Source organism: Urocitellus parryii, chromosome 8 (assembly GCF_045843805.1).
Source record: "Urocitellus parryii isolate mUroPar1 chromosome 8, mUroPar1.hap1, whole genome shotgun sequence".
In the NCBI taxonomy this organism is placed as follows: Eukaryota; Metazoa; Chordata; class Mammalia; order Rodentia; family Sciuridae; genus Urocitellus; species Urocitellus parryii.
Window position 1 is genome coordinate 105895199 of NC_135538.1, and position 27187 is coordinate 105922385.

Consider the following 27187-nt stretch of genomic DNA (forward strand, 5'->3'; position numbering starts at 1 on the left):
CTGAACAGAAATGCTTTCCGCTGTTTTCTGATGGTGGTTGGTAGTCTTCTTGTGTATTGCCCTGCCTATGGTAGGTGTTCAATAAATATTTATAGGGACGAGAAAGAAAAGAAGGCAGAAAAGATGGGAGGGAGAGTGGTCATTTCCATTATCTGAACTTTTAGTAAAATGGAATGAGTTCCATATGAAATATATTTAAGACGACAGTCTGTTAAATGCTTTAAGATACATACGAAGATACCCACCTATTCATTCAGTGACTTCAGTGATGTAGTGGAGCCCAGCCCTGAGCTCCTCTGGCTTCTGCACATGGCACAAAGCCTTGCCCACCATAGGGTTCCAAGTCCCCTTCCAGGCTTCAGCCAGTTTTCCTCAGCCTCTCGCTTGCACCCCAGCCCTCTCCACCACACTCTTAGTGTTATCAAAAACAGGGGAGTCAGGGGCGCCCCTTCATCAGGTGGACCTGAACACCACTCATGGGAAAGAAGGGTTGAAGTTGACAGTAGTTTCTTGGTTTGGGTCTTTGTCTTATATATATGAAACAAATGCTGGCAAATTAAGTTACTTTTCACTAAAAAAAAGTTAGATTTTTCTCAGTAGCAATGTTTACATGAAACTAAATGGAAAACCTTGGAAGAGACCACAGATTTGAGACTGGGATCAAGGTAGAGTCAACATTCCTGTTCTGAATGTGTCAAAATGTCTCTTGTATTTATGTACTATGTGAAGAGATGTCTCTGTGTTCTTTATGGAAGGTACCCATAATAAATCTACTGCCAAACTTAGCTTTGATGGGCAATACGGAAAAAAAAAAGTTTGAAAGTGAAAAATATCATTTTCAAAGAGCAATATTTTTTAAATACTAAAATAATATTTTTACAAAATTGTTCCACTTGGAACTTCAGCTCTATTGTGATCAAACTAATTAAAAATCTTATTTATGCTTTTTAAAAATAACTATCTTAATTGTTATAAATAATAATAATAGGTGGCATCTATTTTACATCTATTATGTGCTCGACACTTTGCTATCTCACTAATTCATTTACTTCTCATGACCTCCATTAGACAGATGAGAGGAGATTGTGCCCAGAGTTGTAGCTTAGGAACACAGGCGTTGGGATCAGGCAGATCTGGGCTTGAGTCTTAATAGCTGTGTAGCCTGGGACAAGTCTGAACCTCAGTTTCCTATCAGTAAAATGAGGATGAAAACAGTACCAGCTTCTTCATAGGTTGCTGGGAAGATTGAGATAAGACCTGTGAAATATTAAGGAAAGTGCCAGGTACATAGGCCATTATGCTATTGGTAGCAGCTCTGACTTTTCCCCAGAAGAAAATTAAAACAATGGCTTCCAGTACCATCCTAAAGGGAGAAGCTAAAAAGAAAATAGTGAGGAAAGCGTGATGAGCCTGTGCTGCACGGGAAGGAGTGACAGATGGCGAGAGGAAGGATGGGGGCTTAGGAGGCCGAAATTAAGAGGAAGTGTAGCAAAGGCGGCTTCTTGGAACTTATTATTGGAGTGAGCTCCTCACCAGCTTCTATTATCCCTTCCTTCTCTCTCTCTCTCTCACTTGCCCATTGGCCTTGGGTGCCAAGCCCCAAAAGAGACTAGAAAGTTTTATGTACACCCCTCCCTGGAAGCACCTCTGCTCTCCGGAAGTGACATCAGGGAAGCATTCCAAGGTGGCATGAGCTGGCAACAACGTGCCTCCTGGTCACAGTCCATTCTGGTCATCCTAGCCCCATGGAGCCCCCCACTAGCTCTGGTAGGTCTCTGGGAAAGAAAGTAGTACGTTACATGCATGACATATTCTAAAACAAAATAGTATCTGATAGATTTGATAGAATCTTACTGGAGACACAGGAGTGAAAAAGATGGAACAAAGATGCCATTTTAAAATATTGGCTTATGTTCAGGATTTCACTATTTTCTATGGCAAGGAGCAAGTAAAAATTCCTGCTATTTTTCTAGAGTCACTGAAAGCCCAAAGACCCAGGGCTTCTGACTTTCCCTCTTGGGAAAGCTGAAGCTGGTCTTCTGGATAACTTAGAACAGGGTTGGATGGCAAAGACTAGAGGCTCAAAGGCCCCCAGTAAGCAGCTCAGCTAAGGAATGGGTGCAGGGGGGACAGAGGGACACACTGTGTTTTCAGCTCAGATTCTGTGATGTCTCTGCCAAACAGGGGTTTACAAAGCAAAACCCTCCAGAGAATTCTCATACTTTCTGGCTTATTCTCCTGGTGTTCATCTTAACAGGAATCAGCTGTTTGCCTTCTCACTTATACAGCATGTTGCCGGGGAGAAGTTAGCATCTGGTCTGGCTATTATTAAAAACAAGAACATCCTGCTCTGCTGGGAGAACAGCACCACTGGCAATAAAAGGACAGAGATCATTTGCATTCAGGATTCCAGAGATGGGTTTCGGCTTAATATCTGCTAGCCCTCCTCCACCACTGCTTTCATTTTAAAGTTTCCTGTTGTATCCATCATTTGGTCTCCTTTTTCGGAAACAGAGCGTACTTTTTCCTCTCACAGGGAGGCAGGAACTCTGGAGCTGTTCAAACTCTATCTGGTCCTGCAGTGTGATAAAGTTGAACTACCAGAGGAATTTTTTTCTTTCTCTCTCTCCCTCTTTTTTTTTTTTACAACTGAGGAAATGAAAAAGTAAACAAGACTGGGACAGCATTGGTATTTAGGCTCCAGCTTTTTGTTGTTGTTTTTGTCTTTTTCTGCTTTTGAGCATTGGGCTGGAGCCTGAAGGAACCATATAATATGAAAAACCCTAAGAGGGTTTTATTAGCTAATAAAAAAACTTAGTTCCTATTAACCACTTAACTCCTTACTAAAGCTCAGCATTTGCCTCCTTCTTGGAAGTTTCTCTGTCCCTCATGGCCGCAAGGACTGAAAGCTGGTCCACCAACCTCTCTGCAGTTCACAGTTTGTGTTCCAGAAGATGTGGCTGGGAATGATATTCAATAGTGATCTCCACTCTTGTCGCCTGTGAGTGTACCAATGAGAGGATTTCTATAAGGAGTCCAATTTTCTCTGTCCCTAGATCCACTATGCCAAAAAAGACTCTTCAGGCAGAAAGAAGTCAAGTTATTTTGATTTTAAATATTAATAACTTTACAGAAAACATAATGAGGTGAAGGTATTACTAGAATATGGAATGATCCCCCTGTTTGGGGCAAAAGAATGAAGAGAAATAGAGAAACAGAAAGTAAAACTGGTCAGAGTCGTTTCCCTGCTGGGGACGAATGGAATTATTTTTGAAAAATGAATTGATTTAGTAAGGAAAGTATATCAAAGGAAATTTACATCATAAAGCCGTTTTACTAATATTCCCACAATTTCGTGTTTCATGTGGTTCTGTTGTCAGCTTTTTGCTGTTTTTTAAATCATGGTTTGCACATTTACCTCAATCCATCATCCAGTTGCGCTTTGGGGGTTCTTGGTACTCCTCTAAGCACACCCTTGTGTTGTGCCACTGTAGACTTTATCTCTGATCCCACTAAACCTGCTCCCTCCTCCTTCCCTTTCCACATTCAGGCTAATACTGTTACTTTGGGTGCTCCAGGAGAAATTTTCTGAGGCCTATGGAGCACAGAGCCACTTGAGACCTGGTTGAATTTTTTGTGTACTGGGTCTAGTTCCAAGGACTAGAACTTAGCTCCAAGAACTACTCTTTGAAGGGCTCAAGAGAAGAATTTTGCTCTTTTAAAAAAACATTTTGCTATATGTTCTTTGTTTTATTTATTTATCTTGGTTTCAGGGATTAAACCCAGGGGCACTTAACCACTGAGCCACATCCCCAGCTATTATATATATATATTTTATATATATATTATATTTTATATAAACAAATATATATATTTGTTTGTTTTATTTTTGTTTTAAGACAGGGAATCACTAAGTTGCTTAGGGCCTAGCCTAAGTTGCTGAGGCTGGCTTTGAACTTGCAATGCTAAAACATAAAGCAAGTTTTTCAGAAAACCCTACTAAGTGGCCCAACATCATTACAACATAAGAGTAAAAAAATGAAATACATTTTAGTAAAAGTTAAGTGAGTTTCCAGAAACTTGACCTGCTTTCTGACTGGCTGAGCATATCTGAATAGCAGGACTGGGTTGAGTCAAAAGAAGCTTTTGAATAACAGCTTTACAAAAATGAATAATAGCCTCTTAAATGTCAGCTTCCACCATGCTCCCTTAACCGACATCTCAAGGAGTGTCCAGGATCCCTTTTCCTAATAACTGATCAGAACAAGAATAAGTAACTTCTTCACCACTTGTGGAGTGAAGGTGGTGTTTGTTGTTGTTGTTGTTGTTGTTGTAGCAATTGCAGGAATAACAAACAAACAGCTAAGACAAATCAATGCTGTGCCAAGAAGTGAGTTTATGGGGACAGTGAGCCTCATCTCCCTTTCCATTCTTCCTCCTCATACCCTGCTCTCTCCCTTCAGGTAAGCATGCATACATACACACCTGCACATACACACACACACACACTCTCACACACACCTTGGCATATTACTCTTTGTATCTTCAGTGGATCTTTTTCTTTGCTAAATTTCAATTCATAGCTTTTAAAAAATCACATTTCCAAGACCTCCAAATTGAGTAGCTACTGCTGAAAAGCCCCTGGGAAGTCATGCGGAGGTTTACCAGGATGCATGGGAAGGATTGGCAGGAGGGGAGATTGTTTTGCCTTTACTCAGAGCACATAACTTAAATATAGAAGATCAGCTTTCTGTGTATTCGTTCCTATTTGGTCTTTATTAAGCACCTTTTCCAAGGTCAAGGAGACAGTCCATGGAAGACAAGCAGAGAAATGGTTGGGGAATTATTTGGAGCATATCTGGGGTGGGTAGTCATAGGATGCAAGAGGGCCATCTTATCACCCACAAAGTCATGTCATTAGTGCTGGGACAACTCTGCCTCTTAAAATTGTCTCTGGGAGCAAATGTGAGAGTGTGCCTGCAATTTCACAGGTAAGCTGACCCCTACTCAACCAAAACTGCAGCAACCACTCTTTGTTCTACCTCTCTAGAAAAATGTAGACTGCAACAGTGTTATCATAAGCCTTCTACCTTTTCAGATGCCCCTAAACCAATTGTTTCCTTGGAAGTATCTCTAAACTGATTTTCAAGTAGTTGGGACAGAGAGGCGAATTGATTGGATTGCTTACAGTTTAAAAGAATGTAGTTCATTAAATCAAATGAGTCGGTCTCTCCATTTTTGCTGTGGTTCTTAGCTGTGTTATTATTATTTACCACCCATTTCCAGAGGGAATAAAAAAAACAACTCATGACAGTCTGTAAGACCTGTTCTCACTGACTGTGAATGAGGGCTTCCTCAACATCCTCCTTTGCTTTTCAGAATGTTTTCACATCCCATAAATATAAACATGTGGCTCTTCAGCCACATCTGTAGATAATAACTTCAGGGGGCTTCCTGTTTACATGGTAATACCCATTTCCCAGCCAAATAAACTCTGTAACAGAGAGCTAAGGTGTTTATTGGGCCAGACTCAAGCGGGTTTGAGTTAACAGGAAATACTCACTCTCACAGAAATATCTGATGATTAAATATTTGGGACATGAGGAGTCAAAAACACTGAAGAAACTGCTTTCTTCTTCTGCCTATCCTTTCAGTGAGAACAGAGAAGCCGTGATAAATCTGGCCAACCAGTTTAGGCCTAGCAAAGCCCCACAGCTGTGCTATTCACTGACTGTTACAGATCAAGGTGCAGACAGGAGGAAGAAGCACAGAGGAAAAGCCAGAAGCACTCTCACATTGCATCCAAACCTAAGGGTCCATCAGGTAAAGGAAAAGAAAAGATCCATGAACATCTATTACTGAAAAGCCTCTCAGTCTTCTGCCTGGTGACCACTTTTTAATAAGCAAGGTATTCTCATATAGCTCTGGCAATAAAGTTTGACCTAAGAATTCAGACAGAACTATAATCCAACTGTCCCCCATCAATGGAGATTTTTGGCCTCCCCCACCCTCACCCCAGGGACATTTGGCAATGTCTGGAGATACTCTGGGTTGCTGTGCCTGGGAGGTGATACTAGGATCTAGTAGGTAGAGGCCAGGGATGCTGCTAAACGTCCTAAAATGCTCAGGACAGCACCCCTGGAACACACAACAAATAACTATCCAGGCTGAAAGGTCAATAGTGCCAAGGTCTAGCCCAATACCTTTCCACAAGCCAAGAAACTGAGACTCAGGAAAGTGATGTGCTGTATACCTTGATGTTGCACAAAACTGAAGAAATGCCCATGACACCTCCCTTGTGGATGACCTTTAAAGTCACACAGATGTTTAATCTCAATAAATAAGTAAATATACATCCTCAAAAAGTCGAAAACAGACTCCCTGGCCTGAGCTCATCCAAGTGCTTCTAGGAGATTCCTATTAGAAATCAGACTTCTCAGAAAATAGGGAAGGGTTAAGACTGAACACATTTTCCTAACGGAGGCACCTAACTCTCAGTATGATGTGAGCCAGCTTGGCGAGTAACCACACTTCTCCATAACATGGTTTCCTGGGTCCCTCTTTTAGAACTATGGTAAGCCAAAATATATAAAAAGCATAGGTCATGAAGCAAGAAACCCCCCTATCCCAGGCCCTCAACCTTATCATAGGGGAGAGACTTACCAAAAATAAACAGTGGCCAAGAAATTAAAATTTTCCAATCTACAGTTTTGTTCACTAGTAGAAATTTTCTGAGGCTAGAGCTCTCTAGACCACGGTCCATTTTTTTCTTATCCTTGGGCTTTGGCTGACTTCATTTTTAAGAACTCAAAAGAGATGGGAAGGAAAATAGAATATTCTCTATATCTAAGCTACTTGAGACCTGACTACAGCCAGGGATTCACTTCCTGGGCCCTATTCATGTTCCCAGAGATTAGGAGACTGAAACCATCAAGGCTGCCATTTATATGCCATGACTGGTCCCACGGGTGCAATACAGCTTTATCCAAGGACAGAGCGAGCACTACTTTTCTTCTGACAGGTTAAGGACACGAGTTCACTGCTAGATGCTGTGTTCACCCCTCTCCAAGCATAGGACAAACAAGAGCATAGTGCTTACCAAGATTTTTTCCTCTCACCAGTAACATTTGATCTCTGATCTTACCCAGCCCTTGCCAGCCCTGAGACCAATAAGTGCCCAGGTATAGGCAGAGTAGGCATCAGACTGAAGAAAACGCGGATGAGAAAAGATCCAATGTACACACATAACAAAACCAAAAAAGCCATTTTATTGAAAATTAAATTCAAACTTCAAATTAATATTACAATCATGAGAAAAATGCCAAATAATTCAATTTACAGTTGCAACATACAATACAAATAGTCCCTTTGAATTTAAGAGTAAACTCATCCACAATCATGACCTGTGGCACAAAGCAGAATTTGTACAATATGTGCATGGAAAGCAAATCTTGGGCAATAGCAATTGGAAAAAAAAATAAAAATGAAAAGCTTGTATTTACACAAAATGCTACAAATATTTTTGTTCCACAGAAATCTAAAAATGGTAAAACATATCCAAAAAATGGAATTTTATTCAGAATACCTAAGAAATTACTGTAAGTTATGGTTTTGGCTGATATATTTTAAAGTACTGCATTAAAAAGCAAACAATTATTTGTAAACATGAAATAAACAGACAACTAAAAAATTCTCACATAAAAAAGTATTTTTAAAATGTATTATCTTTTAAGAACAACAAATTCAAGTTGGAAGAGTTATCTTTTATTTAGTTTATTGTTCTTTCAAATATCATAAGTATGATGATTAATTTTGCTAATGCTGTGTTTTCACGGTTAGCCTCTATTCTGGGGGCCCTTTCCTCAGTATGAAGGGAGCCCTTTAAGTCATCACACATATCTCCTCCTTTCTGAATTTACAGTGGATAGTCTCTAATGATGTGGATTTATTTCTCTGCTTCTTTTAAAAGGGCTCTGGGGGTGGGGAGTAGTGGGTAAGGGGCAGGGAATGAGACAGTGTAGAGACCAAACAAGTTAACCTGCTAAGACTCAGTTCCAGCCTGGATGTCACTTCAATTAATCCAAAATCAAAGCTGTGGCACCTGTTCTGGAACTCAGACATAGGTTAAAATTTGTGAGACAACTTGAACAGATAAAAAAAACTATGGCTGTGTTGGTCACACTGTGAATTCCAGCAATGTTTGTGCTACATAAAGAATGTGATGTTAATCCCAAGGAAGCAGAATGCTGACTTGGTACATGGTTCCATAGTAGGAGGAAGAGTGCTTTGGTCTCAAAATCACAAATCATACACATGACCCAGTGCAAAGTAAGGGTTCAGGGGAAGAGATGGGGGATAGGGGTATGAATTAATGAATTTTAGCCCCCAAGCCAAAAAAGACAGAATTTGTTCTAAAACAACGTGAATTATGCTTATTGGGGGCGGTCAGAGTGAGGGTGGAGAGAAGTGCTTGAATTTTTCCCAAGGAAAAAAACTTAAAGTGTTTCTGGGTTGCTGCCTGCAGCCACTATCATAACACTTCAACATTAAAGCATCCCTATGGTCACTTACTATGTGTACTGTAAACTTAAAAAAGCCCTTTTAACATTAAAAAATAATGTACAAATATAGTACCTTTTTATTAAATAGGGTGCAGCGGGCACTGATGGTAACATTTTTATGTCAATTAATTAAAAATTGAAATGTGTAACCAGACACTGGCTTTTTTAAGTGCTGCTGAAACAAACACATATTTTATACTTACAAATAAATGGACAGTGGTGTGCTTCAAGCTACCATACACAAACAATAAATTAATAAGTAGTAATAAAACAATTACTACTTCCATCTTAAGTGATAGAAAAGTGGCTTATATAGCTAAGCATACTTGGTATACAACCTTTAGAAGGCAAAGTGTTTGGGGTGGGGGTTGTTTGTTTGTTTCCCCTTAATTTGTATTAGGAATTAGGATGAATTCTAAGGGAGACTCTCCAGGAAGCAAACATAGGTCTGCCTGCCCCAAGGCTGTCCTGCGTTGTTTGTGGCCTTGAGAAGGACTAGAGCGCAAGAGGGCGACTGGGGACCAAAAGCAAATTTCTGCAAAAGTTCTATTTAGAAAATCATGGGATTCAGATGAAAGTGCCCTGATGTGAGGGTGAGAGATTGGGGATTTGCCTGGTGATGTCATTAAATGATACTGACTTGGATTGAGGATTCACTCGTGGGAGTTGGCCACATGGGTGCCAGGAGTGGTCAAAGTACATCCTCAAAAGAGCTCTAGCTCAAATTTGTACATGGTGATAGACACCAATCCACACACTCAGCCTGCTCTTGGCCCTTCTGTGTGAAAAATATAAATGTCAAAAGTGGTTATGTAGGTCCCCGCAGCTCTAGGTTTTCTCCCATCAGCTACCTGCTAGAGCTTGGAACTCAGATGACTAGCTCCCCTAGGTCAATGACTACATTCTGTTCCTTTAAATGCAAATTATTTGGAAAGCTGCCAGAGGGGCCTTGTAAAGCAGATTAGGTTCCCCTGATTTACTGTTCAATAAGGCTGGTTAAGAATCTACCGTGTAATTTTACTTTCCTGTAGTATGTGTATTATCACTGAACCTTTATCCACATGAGTGGTTTTAAGATGACTATGTCTTCATTAAGAAACCTGGCGATTTAAAGTTTTGCTTAACTATAAAACCACAAAACATTTTTCTGCAGTTCAATGACTCACTTGTGCTTGTCTTTTTAATGACAAGAGTCATAATTATCTGAAAGAAATTAGGAAACCACGTAACTCCAGCATTTCATGCTGATAAAGGGCAACACACGTGATAAAGGGCAAAGGGTAGTTTTGTAAATTCCTAATTATTGCTTTAAAAGGCAAAGCTGTGTTAAAAGCAATCAAAGATTTGAAAGAACTAAACAAAAATTTCCTTCATACATTATAAGACAAGCTACATCTAAAATATTTGGAGATGGAAGTATTTTTAAAAATCACATTGTGCCTGGATGAACTGAAATTGCTTAGCAATATTTCAGATATGGCTCTAGCCCACTGAAGAAATTTGTTATTTAATAAAGAGCACTTTTAGAGACCGAAGTCAACATATCAATATGCTAAGAAATGTTTCAAAGGTCCAAATGTCATTAAATAATTATAAATATATCTTTAAAGTTATATGACCATTCACGTTAACAAGTTACCTCAGATTTTACACATATTCATAATTTAAAAAAAAAAAGAAAACAAATAACACACAGCCAAACGCAAACACTATCTATACCATTATGGCTACAATAAGGTATTGCCATTTTCAGTTTTGCATAAAAGGAGAGAAGGATCCTAGGGGTGGGATTTCTTTTTGGTTCAATGGGAACAGGGGGGAGTATTTTTGAAGTCACTTAGAATAGGGGGGAAAAAACTGAACTAAACAGTTCAAATGAGTGCCTGCAGCAAGTCTGAAAGCAAAGTTTGGAATAGTTACTCTGAATGGATGGTACCGTAAGGGAAGCATCCATCTATCTCTTGTCCCTTAATGTGCACCAAGACTGGCTTTGTAAGCTGGCCTGCCGATACACTGGTCCACACACAGCTGCAACCATGAAGTGTGTGGTTTTAAAACACAGAGAGGAAGCAGCTTTGCTCTTCTTCCTCCTGAGTCTGGAGTCCACCTCTCTCAACTGGCCTATGAACAGGTTATTTATAATAATAGACCAAACAACAACAAAAATACCTGTTCCTTGATTGTTCCTTTGTAAAAAATACATCTTAAGTAGTAAACAATCTGAAAACCAATTATAATTGTCTCTCTTGGGCCTCTGTTTTATAATATCTACCCTCTATGGTTGCAAGATCATGACTGAGTGAATGAAAAATCTTCTAGAAAATAGGCACTTTGTAGCTAATCGATATACATATATATGCACTCTCTTTATATATGTATATATTGACACATGTGGGATGTGGCCCCCCAGATGTCACTGGGCCACTGCTGAGGAATTTCAATATGGTCGCCAAACAGATTCATCCATTCTGCCACTAGAATTCAAAACAGTTGGGGAACTGCTGTGGCTTCCATCAGCGTCAACACCATCATTCTGGTTAGGCAAATTTGGATTTAATAGCGTGCTGCCATTCGAGGTGGTGGTGCATGGCGGAAGCATTCTGGAAGGAGATCGGTCTCCCCCCGGCACCATGGGGAACTGATAGGATCCTGATGAAGTGCCATAGTAGAGATATGGAGTGCTGCTGGTCTGGAAAGGTCCACTCTGGCTTTGGGAAGAGCCGGGGTAGGGTGGTGGCAGGTAGGTATGGTAGTGAGTGGTGGCAGACATACCGAGGGACATGCCTGAGGTGACTGGCGGGGTGTAAGTAAAGGTGGCTGGATAGTGCATTCGTGGGTTGGAGAAGCGGCTCTCAGTGAGGGATGAAATGCTTGGGAACTGCCTGGGGTCTGAAAAAGGGCCCAGTTCTGAAGCACCTAAAAATTACAACAGAAGATGGGGGGAAAAATCTGTAAATATCAATTAAAATGATAGAATTTTTACAAGAAAAAAAAAAAGAAAACTTTAGCCTTCTCAAAAAGGAACAGCAAGTCACAAACAAGACTTTCAAACACACCAGTCACTTTGCAGTCTTTTTTCCACTTTTATAGTTAACGGCATTGATCCTTAAGCTCTTCACCCCCAGAGAATCCCAAAGGACTTCAAAAATCCAAATGTGTGCTAGGTCATATGTGTAAGCCAACCCAACACTGATTAGATAGGTTCACTCACCAGATTTTAAGACCAAATCCTCATTGACTTTTTTCCCTCTTTTTGTTTCTTCTTGCACTTCAAATATTTGAAGTGAAACTTTTACTAAGTCAAGCAAATTTGTTTTTAACCCAATGTAAAGAAATTCTAAAATGATTAGTTCTATTATTGGTTCTCTTGGCAGGACTCCTTCTTCAATGAAGGGACATGAAAGATACCCTAACATGTTCCTACCACTTCCTTCAAACCCTTAAAAGAATTTAAAATCTTGTTACAATCTTCATCTGAGTTACAGTGGAACCAAACCAGCTTTCAATGTAATCTGAAACGATCTTGCTTTTCTGGGGGCAAAAGGGAGAGTCTAGTCCTCAGAAAATCTCCCTAGGGTCATAAGCTAGATGAGTAGGTTTTGAAAGTACGTAAGGAGGGAGGACAGGGAGGCTTAGCACTGCATTTCAAGTCTCCATGGGAGACACAGGACCTGATTTAAGCCAGGAGCATACAACAGCTTCTGCAAAAGGCTCATTGCCCAGGTAGATTAAGAGCAGAATACCTCCCCACCCAACTACTAGGTCCCCCCGGCACCAAGTCCTACAGGATTACCTTTAGGTCAATTTGATGCAGTGACCTACAGGCTATGACACTTCTCCTAAAATGTGAAGTCCTTCAACTTCTCACGTTACCAAAATGCCTCTTTAACAGCTATTTCTGGTGCCCAACCATAGTTATAAATGAACACATGTGGAAATTTGTTTTCTGAAATGCCTAAAAACACATAGTTGTGATATCTAAAGATTGAGTTAATTATAATTTTCTAGAATTGACAGAACTGGGATGAGCCCTTTCATAACACCAGTGTTCTTAAGATTTTGATCCCTTCTAAAATCTTCTAATGATTTAGGTCTCATATATTTGTTTTTCCTTTTATCTTTTAGCTATAAAGGGAAAATACTTGGCAATTCTCTAAGACCTTAAGTGAATAGGTTATTCCTTCAGTCACATTTTTTATTCTGCCTTTGTTCTTGGATATTATAATGTCTATTAAAGGAATAATCCTAATATTTATCTTTAAAGATACTGATTGAGGGTTTTTCATTTTTGTTAAAATGCACATTGCTTATAATCTTCATAAAATGCTAGTAGTAAGTATCACAATGTGCATTTATAATAAAAAGTGACTTATAAAAGCAACATATAGTTAACAAAACTTTTTCTCACAAATCAGACAATACCAGTCAAACAGCCCAGCCCAGCCCAGCCCTACCCAGCCCCACAATTGTTTGAAAGTCTCACCTGCCTGGCTCTTCTTACTGAGAGTGGAAGGCCAGAGGCAGAAGTCAGAGGTGGCAGTGTCATCATCTGTAAAATGAGGGGGAGGAGCTCTAAGTTCCCTTCCAGCTCTAATGTCCTATGACCATGACTTCCAAGACAGAGGAGGAGCAACAGCCTCAGGAGAGGAGTAGACAGAGATTCCCACCCTCACTAGTCCCGTCCCAGAACCCACAGGCCCATCTACTAAGGGTGAAAAGCAAGTGAGCAGCTTCTGACACCAGAAGCAAAAGCTTTCAAGATGACAAGTCAAAACCTAAGCAGCCAGGCAGCTACTCTAGGCTTTTCACAAATCCCTCCCTACTCAACTTGCTTCTCCCTCACCCCTCCCCAAAATGAAATTCTGAGTTTTGAACTGTGGAAGCAGTGATTATGACAGAATCAGAAATGGGAGCAGATGAGATTTAACAGATGAGATTGAGATATCCCTCAATGTTTATGCACTATTCTAAACATTACAGCAGTAAGTGGAAGCACAGCTGTTCCTTAGAAGACTCTCACTGCAGAGCATCTAGGTGAACTTGAGTCAGCAGAGCTAATAGTTATAGACAGGTCACTTCTACATGCATTAAGTTCAATACTTAGAGCACATGAGAAAAAACAGAATTATGTAAGCAATTTAAAATGGAAAGCAGTTGCACTTAAAACGTCAATGTTTGCCCCCACAGAAGCAGAGTTCACACAGATAGACATGTTAATGTTTAAAAAAAAGCTTCTCATAAGCATTTGTACTTAAAATATACTATAGTAATAATTAAAATTCCATGTAGTTTCATTTATTTTGATGCAAAAACCTCATTAAAACCCTTTATGGGGGCCCTGCTAGTAAACTCCAATATGTTTTTGAATTTACCACCCCCACCCTCTCTATTTTTACCTGATACATTCTGCTGATATTTTTATTACCCATCACATGCCAGAACTACTGAAACTTCTTGGTTTATGGATGCTAGCTAACACAAATTGACATTCATTTTTCAATTAATGAGCTCTGGTTATGGTTTATAGAAAACAATGCAACAAATTTCCGCTAGGTTTACAGTATTTGACCAATCACTTTAGTCATTTTAGACTGTAATATCTTAAGAATTAACCCTTCTTGACAAAATGAACTAAAGTGAACTTTATAGGGATTACAGAATAATTTTTATAATTTACAAATGACAAAATTTCCTGGAATTTGCTTAGTCATTTTATGTTACCAAGAAATGTTTCTGAAACACACTGCAAAGTGTTCTATGAAGAAACATCAGCAATTTGCTGTAGTATGATGTAATTCCTTACTTAATAACATATGGTAAAGAGGTGGGAGGAATCCTAAGCTTAAAAATAAAGAATATAAATCTCTTTCTAGTTTTCAGTTTATTTTTCATCATTGTTGCCAAAGCAAATAACAACTACATCTTTCTCCTTGAGTAGGTAGGTATGTATCTGTATTTCCAATCCTTGTTTTAGAGATAAACTCATGGTTTCCTTGAGATCTCATTCTTTGGTTATTTCGACACTCTGTCCTAACTATTCATACCTTGTGTCACTAGCCCCATTATGACAACTGAGCTTAAAAAAAAAAAAAAAAACCCACTGTGTATTAAATCAACTAAAGAAAAATGTTAATTTGACTTAACAAAAGAGTCATCAAGATGAAAGTCTAGAGTTCCAAAAGTGTTATTACATCAATCTAAGTTCATAAATGCAACCCCCAAACTATCCCAGTAATGTACGTGGTAGCCTCAGAGCTCCCCAGAGCCAGTTTATAACTCCTCGCTGAAATCTGCTGAGTAAATAAAATAGCAAGGAATGACTTAACACTAATGTATTCTTTCTGCTGTTATCCATGTACCTCTTCCATGTCCAGCACATTAAGCACATTAAGCTGAACCATGTAAACTGCTCAGAAGTCAAAGGTACCAAGTCAATACAGATCTTTTGGTTCTAAGAGTTTCAAAAGAACATGAACCTACATTTTGCGGGGGTTAGGGTCTGATGGAAGTTACTGAAACCTTATCAACACAGTGCCTGTCCCTGGAGAAAAAGTCCACTAAACAACAAACGTAAATATGATATGAAGGAAAACTCAACACTGAGGTGAATTTTTAGATAAATAAAAATGACTTCAACAAAACTCTGCTATGCCCTTAGAACTCCTAAATTAGCCATGAACTCCTTCTGCTAGTTGAGATATTCTCATGGCAAAGTCTAAACTCATAATTTACTGCTTAGATAACTACAATCAATCCCCATTTGACAAATAGAGAAGCTGAAATCCAGAGAAGGGGAGCCATTCACTCAACATCACCACACAGAACCATGTCTAAATAGACCACTCTTGACTTCCAACAAAGGACATGCAGTATTAGATACTCCTCTCTCTCTCCCCTCCTGCTCTTCCTCTCTCCCTGCCTCTCTACCAACTTAGAAGTATATTTGCCTAAATGAAAAACACTTAACCAGATCCTTCTGATGCCTAAGTGTTGCCCCAATAAGAATTACTATTTTGGGGATACTATTAACAACTCTTTCTAGCCTTGTTGTTGATCTAATCTGCTAAATAGTGAGCAATTAGTTCGGTTGCTCACAGCATAATGTGAATAAGACCAAGGTCAAGGGTTTGATCCCCTTAGGACCTGCTGGCTTCCTACAGATGCATTTCATTCCAAAGCTGTTGTCTACACCTCTAGCCACAGCCTGACAACTTGCAAACAAATGGAGTTGTCATAAAGAGAGCTTCAAGATCCTTGCTCATTAAAACAGCAGCAGCAGCAATTTTTCACAGCCTAATATACATAGGGAAAATGTTAATAAAATTCCTATGAATTTCAAATAAAAATAAAATCAATGTTAAAAGTAAAAACGTCTTGCCCCTCCCCACAAAGTCTATGAAGAAAAAGGAAAAAAAGTCTCTCTTAACCCAATCAGGGTCCTAGGGTCTTCAGAGAAAGTGGAAACTGGATAAACCAAAACAAGAGGTAGTAAAAGAAACCCCCTGCACTTCTTTAATTCTCACAGCCTGCAAGCCTCCACTGAATCTTGCACATACTGCTTTCTAATGCTATTACCCTGGGTCATGTCTAACTCCCAACTGAAGAGTGAGCTCTTGAGGACAGAGATCTAATACTGCTTTGTCTCCCCTTCGGAGCCTACTAACAGCTAATACTTGACTTTTCTAGGCCTTTATTTTAACATACATTGTCTCATTTAATAATAGATGGTTTATTTAAAGTGGGAAAGGAGATCTTAATTAAGGATTAAAGAATTAAAGATTAAAGATTAAGAATTAAAGAGAGGGGCTGAGGAACTAGCTCAGTTCATAGAGTGCCTGCTTTGCATGCACAAGGCCCTGGGTTCAATCCCCAGCACCACAAAAAATTAAAATTAAAATTAAAAAAATAAATAAAAGGAAATCCAAGTTTGAGAAGAGTAACCAATGAGGTACTTGCCATTTAGGGCTATCAGCTGAGAAACATATTACCTTTCCCTCTAAGCAGCAGAATTTACACATCCCAGCTGAAGAGGCAGGTCAGGGCAGAAAAAAGGAAAAGGGCTTTGAATCCCAACTGAACATATGTTGGCACATTCACAGTCCTCTGTCCTATTTCTTTCATGCAAAAAGCCATCATGCTTCTCAGCAATGAGGTGTTAACTTCAAAGCTTCATTGGGGCCTTTTAAATTGTAGGAGTTATTGCTTCAACAAATCTCAAATAAAACCCAAGAATGTTTTATTAACCCCCTCATGGCAGCCTTTCTATTGGAACATATACAAGATCTTTGCAAAGCAGCTGCTCTCGGGTAACTAAGAAGCTTCTTCCCCTTTTGCAACACTTTGGCTGAACCTTTCCAACTGCTTTCTTCTGTAACTTCCTTCTTCACTTCTCTTCCAGTAGTATTTATTTCTATATCATTCTTTTGGGCCCTTACTACTTCATTAAATTATTAGTTATTTCTTATACTTTTCAACTATAGTCAGCTTTAGGTGGTAAAAGATTTATTTTTTCTTCTCACATCTCTCTCAGAACCCAGTACACATTGTAAGAACTTAAAATGAAGAAAAAGTGGGTGTATGAAAGGATGAACAAATGAATAAGTTAATGAGTATAAGGATCAGTAACTGTACAATAGCTAGTACTTTTTTGACACATTAAATAACAAATTATATTGAAATATATTTAAAGTAGTAAGCAGTGCTGATGTCAAACCTAAAATGTATTCCATACTGAAAGAATACTGTACAGCTCTCTTTCAGGGTTCAAAGCTATTCTTGTCTATGACTATATCACTTGACTTCACACTGCATATAGGGGCCCCACAAGTAGCTGTTTGCCCCTAGTAAACAGGTGCCCTTGGTTTGGGAGCTCTAAGGAGATGCATAGCCTATCAGAAGGTTAGCACATCCTGGGTTAAATGTTGCCATTAAGGCCATGCATTTATTTGGAGTGAGCAAAGTAACAGGTAAAACTTAAAACTCTCACATGTCTGACTCTGACTTTCTAGACAAGTGTATAGGGCCAGTAGGTAGAGTATCAAAAATCATAGGTATGGGCTGGGAGTATAACTCAGTGGTAGAGTACCTACCTAGCAAGTATACGGGTCAACACCACCAATAAAAAGAAAGAATCGTAGATGACTTTGATAGTTAAAACAGGAAGCCTGCAGACATGGTGGATCTGAGAGGCAGCTTGAGACTCTTCCATGTTTCTCCCAGCTCAAGTCCAGTGTTCTATACTAGTCTAACACAGCATGCCAGTGGAAAAGGGTAGAGGATCTGCCTTGAGCTTCCTTAGATCTACATTCCATGAAAATACCCATGACATGGGAAATTCTTCCATTCACATCACTACTTAAAGTCACACAGGTGGCAGAACCTTAAAACTAGAGTATATCATCCCCTACACAAGCATTGGTTTACCGTCTTTTAAAAAGCACAACTAAACAACTCTGCAATAAAGAGGCAAAAAAATAGGGAGGCAACTGGAGGCATATTGAGAAGCCTCTGCCCCATTTGCTAAAATCATGTCCCACTGCTCCTCAGAATGACCCCCTCTTCCTCATGGTGTGACACAGTCAGGAGCCTCAGAGTAGCTTTGCTCAGAGGCCTCTCTTCTCTCTGCCAGACCAATGTAAGCAAGCACTCTCTGCAGAGCTCACAGTTACACAAAGACTTCCAATGTGATGTACAAATTATCAGCATCATTTTTTACCATGCACACCTTGGACACTTATGTATATAAATTTTGCTGCCCCATTTATTTTAAGGTATTATCATTGTTTTTGGTAAATATTTTCATTTTTCAATTAAAAAAAACAAATTAAGAACAAAATATCTCTGTTAGACCCTAATACATAATCTAGTACTGAAAAAGATCAGAACTTTGAAAAAATTGCTAAACAGATGAGTTATATGCATAGTCTCAAGCAGGCAACATGTAATAAGCAGATATGCTATATAAACATTACTTAAAAGTCAAATTTAAACTATATGCAAAATATTACTTTGTGTTTTCCATATGAAGATCTTCAGGGGTTTTTACATTAGTTCTCTGAAATTCCTTTAATTTATCCCTCCACACTAAAAAATAATCAAGTATTTATCACTAAATTAAATCTAATTTCATCAGATGATAATTAGGGAAATATGCCATATGTGGGAGAAATGTAATGGATCATGCTGATGGAGAAGGAACCAGCAAATTGAGAAAGTAGAAATCAATTTTTTAAGGTAATGAAATGACTAGCAAACTTCATAGTTTAAAGAGAGAGAAAAGTGCCCTCAACTATCCAGTATAAATATTTGTTTTCTGTGTTGTAATGAATTGTACTTTTCCACTGCATGCTCACAAATTCTGAAAGACTGCTTGATTCTAAGGCGAAAGTATGTTAATACTGAAAGGGAGGGGAGACTGGCGATCTTCAGAAACATAAACCATGCCTTCAATCCACCCAAATGTTAAAGATATTGCTGGAATAGCATATTTCCTTTTTGTAAAGGGAAAGGGGGCAGGCAGTAGCTGTTCGAGTGAACATGTATGCAGATTGGGAGGGAGACTAAGACAGAAAGAAGGAGCCAAAGGAGAAGGAGGTAGGAGACAGAACGGGGAAAAAGAAAAAGAGATCCTGGTAGGCCTTGATTAGGAACTTTTTAAATCCTAGGAAGGGTGGATAGTCTTTGAAACCAGATCCGCTGCAGGAAGGAGGCCAGCACCCAGGACACCGTGTCTTTCAGAAGGGGCCACCCACGGTGCCGTGGCGGTCATATGACTGCTCTGTCACATCCTGAAGCCATTTCCAGCCCATGCACACGTCTGTGCTCCCATTTAGAGAGGATGGGATATATTGGGAACACACATATGGAAACACTTTCAGAGAATCAGTTTCCATGAAATTCATAATGAGCCAAGTGGCTTCAGATGTGGTTGCGTTCCTCCGATTAGCCAGGAAAAAAAAGGAAAAGAGGAGGAAAAAAGGGACAAATCCACCCTTTCAGACTTTATTTCGGTTACAGAAAAATTAAAAACCACTAATAACTTATGGCTACCAAAACATGGAGCCACAATTAAGAGAGGAAGAACTAGGAAAAAGAGGCAAACAGGTTTAAAAGTGATAGACTTTCCCTCATAGAAGTAACAGCTCAATATTAGTAATCTTTTCCTAAATCAGGGGAGGCTTTCCTGTGATGTTATCTGCCTAGAGTGGCATAATTAATTTTCTGACATTCTGGCAGAATGTAGTGAGCATGCACACATGAGGGGGTGGGAAGAGATAGGGAGGCAGAGACTACAAGACCAATTCTTATTTGATAACATATGTGGTCAATTAAGATTATTTTAAAAATTGCAACTGAATGATAAATTGTTCCTAAGTAAATCTTTCAAAAAAGACTGAATTCAGAGAGGACAGTCTGGTATTTTCCTGTAGCCTGTGCTAGTGGTAACTTGGACTATATTAAAAACAGAAATTTATGAACTGGTTGAGATGTTATATATTATACACCAAAGCCTGGCTGATAGGAAGGCATGAAATACAAGAAGAGGACAAATGGGGGAGGGTTCCTAGAGGGGGACATTTAACTGATATTAGAATAAGTTAAAACATTATTTTTATATTAAAACTAAGATAAACATAAACTTCATAATGAATTTTTAGATACAACAAGAAACTTGAAAGTATTCTCCTTGGGGAAGAATGGGGAGAGCAGGCATGGTGAAGAAGTGAAGGAGCCCTTAGTTTTCCTCTGCCCTTTGGGGTGCATCAGTGGAAAAATCTGAGCCACATTTCCTTCAAGCTTGGTAGCAAGCCGAAACCCATTGTGCAGGAATGCTCTGACTCGAAGCTGCCTGATGATGAGCTGGGAACCAGACCTGACTATTGCTTAACAGACCAGTCTTTGCTTTTCCACAACCATATGAATCCTATAAGTGATTTAATAGTCTTAGTATCCCGTAGTGTTAGCAAAGATTGACTAAGAAGAAAGAGTGGCTAACCAAGCAACTGAGATACCATTGTCATGGCCCAGTGCTGCAGAGAAGATTTACCCCACCAAAGCCCTTCTATTGGGTACACAATGTCACCAACCCCATTGTGGGGAACTAAACTCAAGCTCAAAGGAATGAAATTATTTCCTCAGAGTTACAGTAAATGGTGGCCTGGGATCTGGCCCTAGATCTGTGGGGCTCTGCTACTACAGTCTCCTCTAAGGTGCATAGATTCAGGTCATTTTCAAGAGAATTCTAACAGCTGCCCATAGCTCATGGAGGGCAATGATGAAAAGGCTCCTGATCAATTATCAATGACAGCCCTTTGGATTAAGATAGGGGGGACATAGAATAGGGAGGCTAATGCCTGCCTCTGATTTGCCATGCTTAACCAGCCCCGGAATTTGGATACTGTTTTTACTACTAATGTTCTCAGTGATCAGAAGCAAATGGCATTTTATATTCCTCAGGTTATTATTACAGAAAATACAGTCCTAGCTAGAAAATATGTGAATTGAGACTCAGAATCCTGAAGTTCCTGAATAATCCCATGTACTCAGCTCCAGGTTCAACCAAACTCTTCTGTAAGAATACTGAGAAAAGAAATGCTGCTAATGTAGAAAAAGGAGACTAAGAAAAGCCAACAATCACCTTAAAGGCCAGTTTCTGCCACTCCTGAACTGTGTTTTCAGAATTTTAATTCTCCACTTCATAAAGAAGCCATTATAAATCAAGGATCAGCCCAGTCTCAGACTATGTCTAACCAAATCTACTAGTGATCCAGAAGATAGGCCCTGGGAAAGGAGAAGTCAGCTCTAGGTGGCAGTTGATTACAAGGAAGAATCATGCAAAACCTTACAGTGTTGGTGAACCATTTTCTCAAATGCAATTCCCCAAAATAAGCAAAATAGACTGGAAAGGCTTCATACCCTGGCAGGAACCAACAGTGCTGGTGCCATCCTGGACCTTAAGGCCTATGGCTTAAACTGCCCAATGCCCCAGATCCAGAAACTGAACTGAATTACCACAGTGCTATTCAAGTCTCAGAAGTCAGCTCCAGCAGACTCCTCCACCCAAGGCCTAACACAGCCCATATTAATCTAGAGCCCAGGACAACAGGCATTAGCCTCAAAGCACATCCTGCCAGGATCCTCATCTTCATCCTTTCGTCCTTTCTCCCTCCATGGTCAGATGCTTCCACTTACCTGTTCCCCAAGGTAGGCCTGGACTGGTCATGCCCTGGGATTGGTTCCTGTCCTAGGAGGAAATGTATAAGAGGCTTCCTGATTGTGACAGAGGGCTGCCTTATATGCAAGGTCCTCTTTTGTTTGTGTTGTATCTTCCGCTCAGGTGGCTTATCTGGATTCCTGAATCCTTTCTTGTTCAACTTCCTGGTTCCTTAGAATTTCCTTGTTCTTTGCTGCCTACCTGGCCTGTGACTTCATGTCATGCTTTTGTACTCAGGCATGTTTATATTTCTAGATCTCTGCATTAGATACACACAAACATTGCAGGACCAACAATCTTGTCCCAACTTACCTTTCCAATCTTGTCTCTCATTCTACTTCTTTTTGACTTTAACAATCTAGTCAAACTGAGGCCTTTTCCATTTCTCATTTTCCCATCTCTGCTGCCTTAGTTTTCCTTATTCTCTCAGTCCTTAGTATTCTCCTTTCTACCTTACCTCAGTTTCTTGAAATTCTAAGCAGTCTTTAAAAATCTACTTCACAATCCCCTTCTTCCTGGGAGCTTCTTTGTACATTCTTGCATTACCTGCCCACCTCCCCCACCACACCACCACAGCAATCTCTCCTTCTGGAGTTACTTAGTTCTTCATTGGTATCTCTCCTGTAGGCACCTTATCACCTGCCTCCACTGACTTTTAAATTTCTTAGGAATAGGAACCTTTGTCCTACTTAATTCTAATAAATGTGTTATAGACCCTCTCATATTAAAAAAACATATAAAAATATTTTTTAAATGATGCCAAAACCAAATCTGACCTCAATTCTTGCTCCAAATGTAGTTTGTGAGTACCTTCAAACTTCTACTGGTACATCTTCAACTGCCATTCTTGACCTACTATACATCTGGGTATCTGAACCCAGTGCATCTCTTATTCTAGCCTGTGTCCTGGCTTGCCCTCTTGTTCGACCCATTGAACCTTTCTCTGACTCCTTTCAGTCCCAGTAAATGATAAGTTCTCACATTCAAGACTGACTCTCAAAAATAGTAAGTAAATATAACATCTCAAATTTGCACATTACTTTTTCACTGTTTTATACATCTGGCCAATCTTCACAAAGAATCTGTAAAGAAGGAACAATAGGTAACAGCTGATAATAAAGCTTAGTCAAAAAAAAAAAAAAGCCCATCTCAAGGACAGAGCTAGTTTAGTGGCAGAACCAAAGTGAACTATTTAGGTTTCTCATTTGTGCTCCTTTCCCACTACCACTACACTTCCTTCACTAGCATGTACTACTTTTCAACCAAACAGAATTCCTAATAATGGAAACAACAATGTACCTTTAAAAATTAGGGACATTTCAACTATTTATTTTTAAAGTGATAGCTAGTATGCTTTCTCACATTAGATATTTGGATCCAGTGACATCAGAGACCAAACTATTACCTTCTATTTAAAACTGACTTACTTTGAAAAGAATTTATTTTTCCTTGTTGCTAGGATTTAGTCTAAAACCAGTACAAAAGTCTCTGCATTACACTGAGACAATGCTCCTTATGTAACTTCCAAATCCAAATGTGGTGTTGCAGTAACTCGTTCCTCTGACAGTCTCAGAGTCTTTCCACTCAAGCCCTGCACACGGAATTAACTCAAAACTTCTGCAAGAAAAACGTCCCTTTTAGAGTTTGATTTGGCATCAATTTCAAAGAGCTGTTTGTATATTTTAGAATATGTAGAATTTTCCTTTGATTGAAACCTCTCTTTTAACAATGGACAAGAGATGATTTCTCTTCTGAGTGATTTAAATAAAAACAAACACATCTTAGTTACATACAGCCTTGTTCTCAGAGTGTTTTTTTTTTTTTTTGAGAGAGAGAAATCAAACCCTACAGATTGTTAAGCATTTGGCAAAAGCCTTCAAACAGCCAAATTCAAATAGTGAAATTTTTCTTGTTTTAGGAGATAAACAAATACTACAGGAAATGAGGGGGGAGGATCGAGACCTCCTTTCACTTTCTCCTCTGCTAGATAACACTCTTCCTGATACATACACACACACACCCCTCCAGAGGGGTTTCATCTCAATGTTTATTCCTGGTGCTATAGCAATAAACTTGCCACAAATGGACATTTTCAACATCTGTTTGTGGTACTCCCAGACTCCTTGTATTTCTCTGGGACGTGAAGCCTTCTGTCTCCCAAGTGTAAACAGACACACCTAATTATGTATTAAGGTATCTGAGAGGAGCTACTTGTTTTGATGACCAAAAAAAAAAAAAAAAAAAAAACTCGGGGAGGTGGTGGGGAGGTTGGTGAGAGAGTAAGTAAGGTCTGCTCAGTGAGCTGTGGGACAAGGGACAAACACACAGCACTCCAGTAGTAGCTCCTCAAACAGTGAAGTTCTCCGCCTTCCAAGGACAAAATCCAAGTCCTATTTTTTTCAGTCTGAGAATAATGTTCACTGAGACCACTCCAGATGTGGTCCAATACAGCTGGTGACTGATCAAGAGAGATGGTGCTACTACAGATGAAAGGCAAAACCTACTCAATCTCTTCAGAAGGACTTAATTTTAGGGTAAAAAGAAGAAAGGAGCAAAAAGGGGAGGAAAAGATGGTTCCAGGTGAGATGGTTCTGTTTTGTTTTTTTCCTTCAGGTCACAATGGCCATGTACAGCAATAAAAAAAAAAAAAAAGGAAGGAAGGAAGGAAGGAAGGAAGGAGAAAAGAAAAGAAAAATGAATATCTGCAGCCTATGAGGAAGGTAGCAGGCGAAAATAATTCCAGAGCATTGGTCCAACAGTAGGAAATGTGGGTTCTGGCCCCAACACTGCCCCCACTGAGCAGGATGATGAGGATGGAATTACTTCTTCCTGACCAACATGTTATCCAGTTAAAGGAGGGAATTTGACTAACTTATCTCCATGGGCTTTTCAGATCTAAAAGTCTGATTCTGCTACAAATGAGACAACTCTGAGAATTCCAAAACTATCATCAAAAATTCTACTAGAATTCCTGAAAAGAGAAGACCCATTCATTAAAAAACAGCATTACAGTTTTCAAAATGAGGTGATAAACTTACATACCCAATGAGAAAAAAAAAAAAAATCTAGGTTTTCTCTCCAGTTACAAAATGTCAATTCAACATTTTAGAATATTTGCCCATAAAATTAAAATATGTAATTATTAACAAAACTTTGTAACACAAGCCAAAATAAAATAGAAACACCATTAGTTTTTTAAGAAAACTTTTATCATTAAGATAAATGGAGGTTAAAACTAATGTGAGATTTACACATTCAATGAGTAATGTGAGCCATTTCTTTATTCTTTGTTCTAGATTCTTTAAGCAAATTGATTTAAGTTATCTGAAGTTAAAATAAATAATTTTATATCAATATTTCAATTCCTACAGGGTAGTATATGTTGTTATGTATAATTTAAGTAGCCTTAAATTTCTTTTTCTTATATATAAAAACACAGACTTTGAATTTTAATATGCCATTAATATGAACATTTTAGCTTCTAGAATAAAATGTTTCTATTTATAAAATTGGGAGGTAGACTATTTCCACTACTATTTCTCGTTAGAGATTTGGTAAGTTTTACTTTATTTTGAGTCCCCTGACCTGCATCAAGCATGTGTGCTGGCTACTCAGTAGGAGCTACTGGTGTTATCTAGCTGTGGCCTTTAAGAACAGTAAAATATTGGGCTGGGGTTATGGCTCAGGGATGGAGCGCTCACTTAGCATGCGTGGGGCACTGTGTTGGATCCTCAGCACCACATAAAAATAAATAAATAAAATAAAGTTTGTTTTTTTTTTAAAGAATAGTGAGATAAAATTCTTCTTTGGATGATACCCAATTGGGCTTCTGTATCAAAAGTCTGGTTTTGAAGTAGAGATTCCTATGATAAAGCATAGAAAGCATAGTAGGAAAAAGTATATTATTTGGAGTCAAAGACCTGGGGTTGGGATTTTATTCTCCCTCTCTTTCACATGTGACTCAAGACAAGTCTTTGTCTCTAAGCCCTAATTTCCTACTGGCAAAATACAAACCATAATGATAGTGATACTCCAATGAGTTGTTGTAGTGATTAAATAAGATAATGTCTGTCAAAGTGTTTTCTATGTATTTAAAACAATTAGTTACATAGCAGTCACATTGTTCTAGGTGTTATATGTAATCTAGAGATGATTTAAAATACATAGGAGGATGTTCACAGGTTATATGCAAATACTGCATCTTCTTATATAAGGAACTTGAGCATCTGTGGATTTTTGGTATTCACAGAGGGACCTGGAACCATTTTTTTTTTTCAACTTTAGACTTGGTTGGTGTGATTATTCCCATTTTTCTCTGCACTTAAGTTGTCTTAGGTTCTAATATGGTATACTTCATCTCTAAGCCTTAAGTAATTTCTGCCTTCAGAAAAGCTACTATTTCAGATGATGTGAGTGTCCTGGGTCTTTTTAATTTCCTTACTCTCTGGAGTTCCTGAACTACCGCAGAAGATGCTTCTGAAAATGCCTCCTCCTCCTTCCTGCTGGAGTCCTTATTTTTTTCTTCATGTTCTTTGCACCTGTCCAAGGCTCGGTCTCCTGGCTAACACTGCCTCTGGGCCGGTGCCTTTAAAGACAGCATCTTGACAGGCTAGCAGAGTATACTTGTCAGTTAACTGTGCTGGGCCATGGGCCTCTTCACATGCAATGTGGTGCTGTGGGAACTCAACAATCCTAACACAGAGACTGTATTTTTATCTTTTTATTCTTTCCCTGTTTCTCTCAGTGATAACCTCATTATTATATTTTTTTAAAGTCTCCTTGTCTGCCACATTTTTTGGTAACTTAAGCATTTTCATTCAATGTGAATGGCTCTATTTCACTTTCTACATAACCCAAACAGGTTCTGTTTGACTTCTAGAAACCTTCAGGAATATTTTTTCAAATTTTCAATGAGAAGTTCTATAATATGCGGTTTGAAATTTAACTTTATTAAAGTATTTGTAGGAAGACTCTCAGGTGGGGTTCACTTTGATGAAATAGTTTTTTAGTTACCAGGAAGCATAGTAAAGAAGAGCAAAAGATGCAGATTAGCATCCATTAGGGACCCATGGCATAAGCTGTGGTTCTATGAAGCCAAAACCAATACCAGCTTCGGAAACTACAAAGAGCTGAAATATAATCGTATCTTCAGTTTTCTAGCTTTAAGTTTCTTAACTATGTATTTAGTTACCTATCTCTCTAACCCATTTTTGAGATGATTTTCAATAATGTAGTTTAAAAGATCAGTAAAAAGCCATAACTGGAAAGGACTGTGAGGATGAGCAAGCCTAGCCTCTCATCTTCAGATGAGGCAATTTAATTATAATACATCTGTAACAATAGGATTCAGACCCTCTGGCTCATGGGGAGAAAACACCCATCTTTCTAGTAGATCACCCTCTCTTTACAGCTT

At 38.9% G+C, this 27187-nt stretch overlaps 1 protein-coding gene across 7 annotated transcripts in view; it reads right to left on the reverse strand.

The window, feature by feature from the left end:
* Positions 1–10998: 10998 nt before the first annotated feature.
* The window catches only part of Runx2 (RUNX family transcription factor 2), a 212050-nt gene continuing 195861 nt past the window's right edge, over positions 10999–27187 (reverse strand). For 4 of the 7 annotated variants that reach the window (XM_026394443.2, XM_026394449.1, XM_026394450.1 and 1 more), the window contains one exon: positions 10999–11477. In XM_026394443.2, coding sequence (XP_026250228.1) covers positions 10999–11477 — 479 coding nt within the window. Of the gene's footprint in view, positions 11478–13044; positions 13111–27187 lie in introns of all 7 variants that reach the window. The other 3 variants (XM_026394442.2, XM_026394447.1, XM_026394446.1) reach the window with 1 other exon arrangement.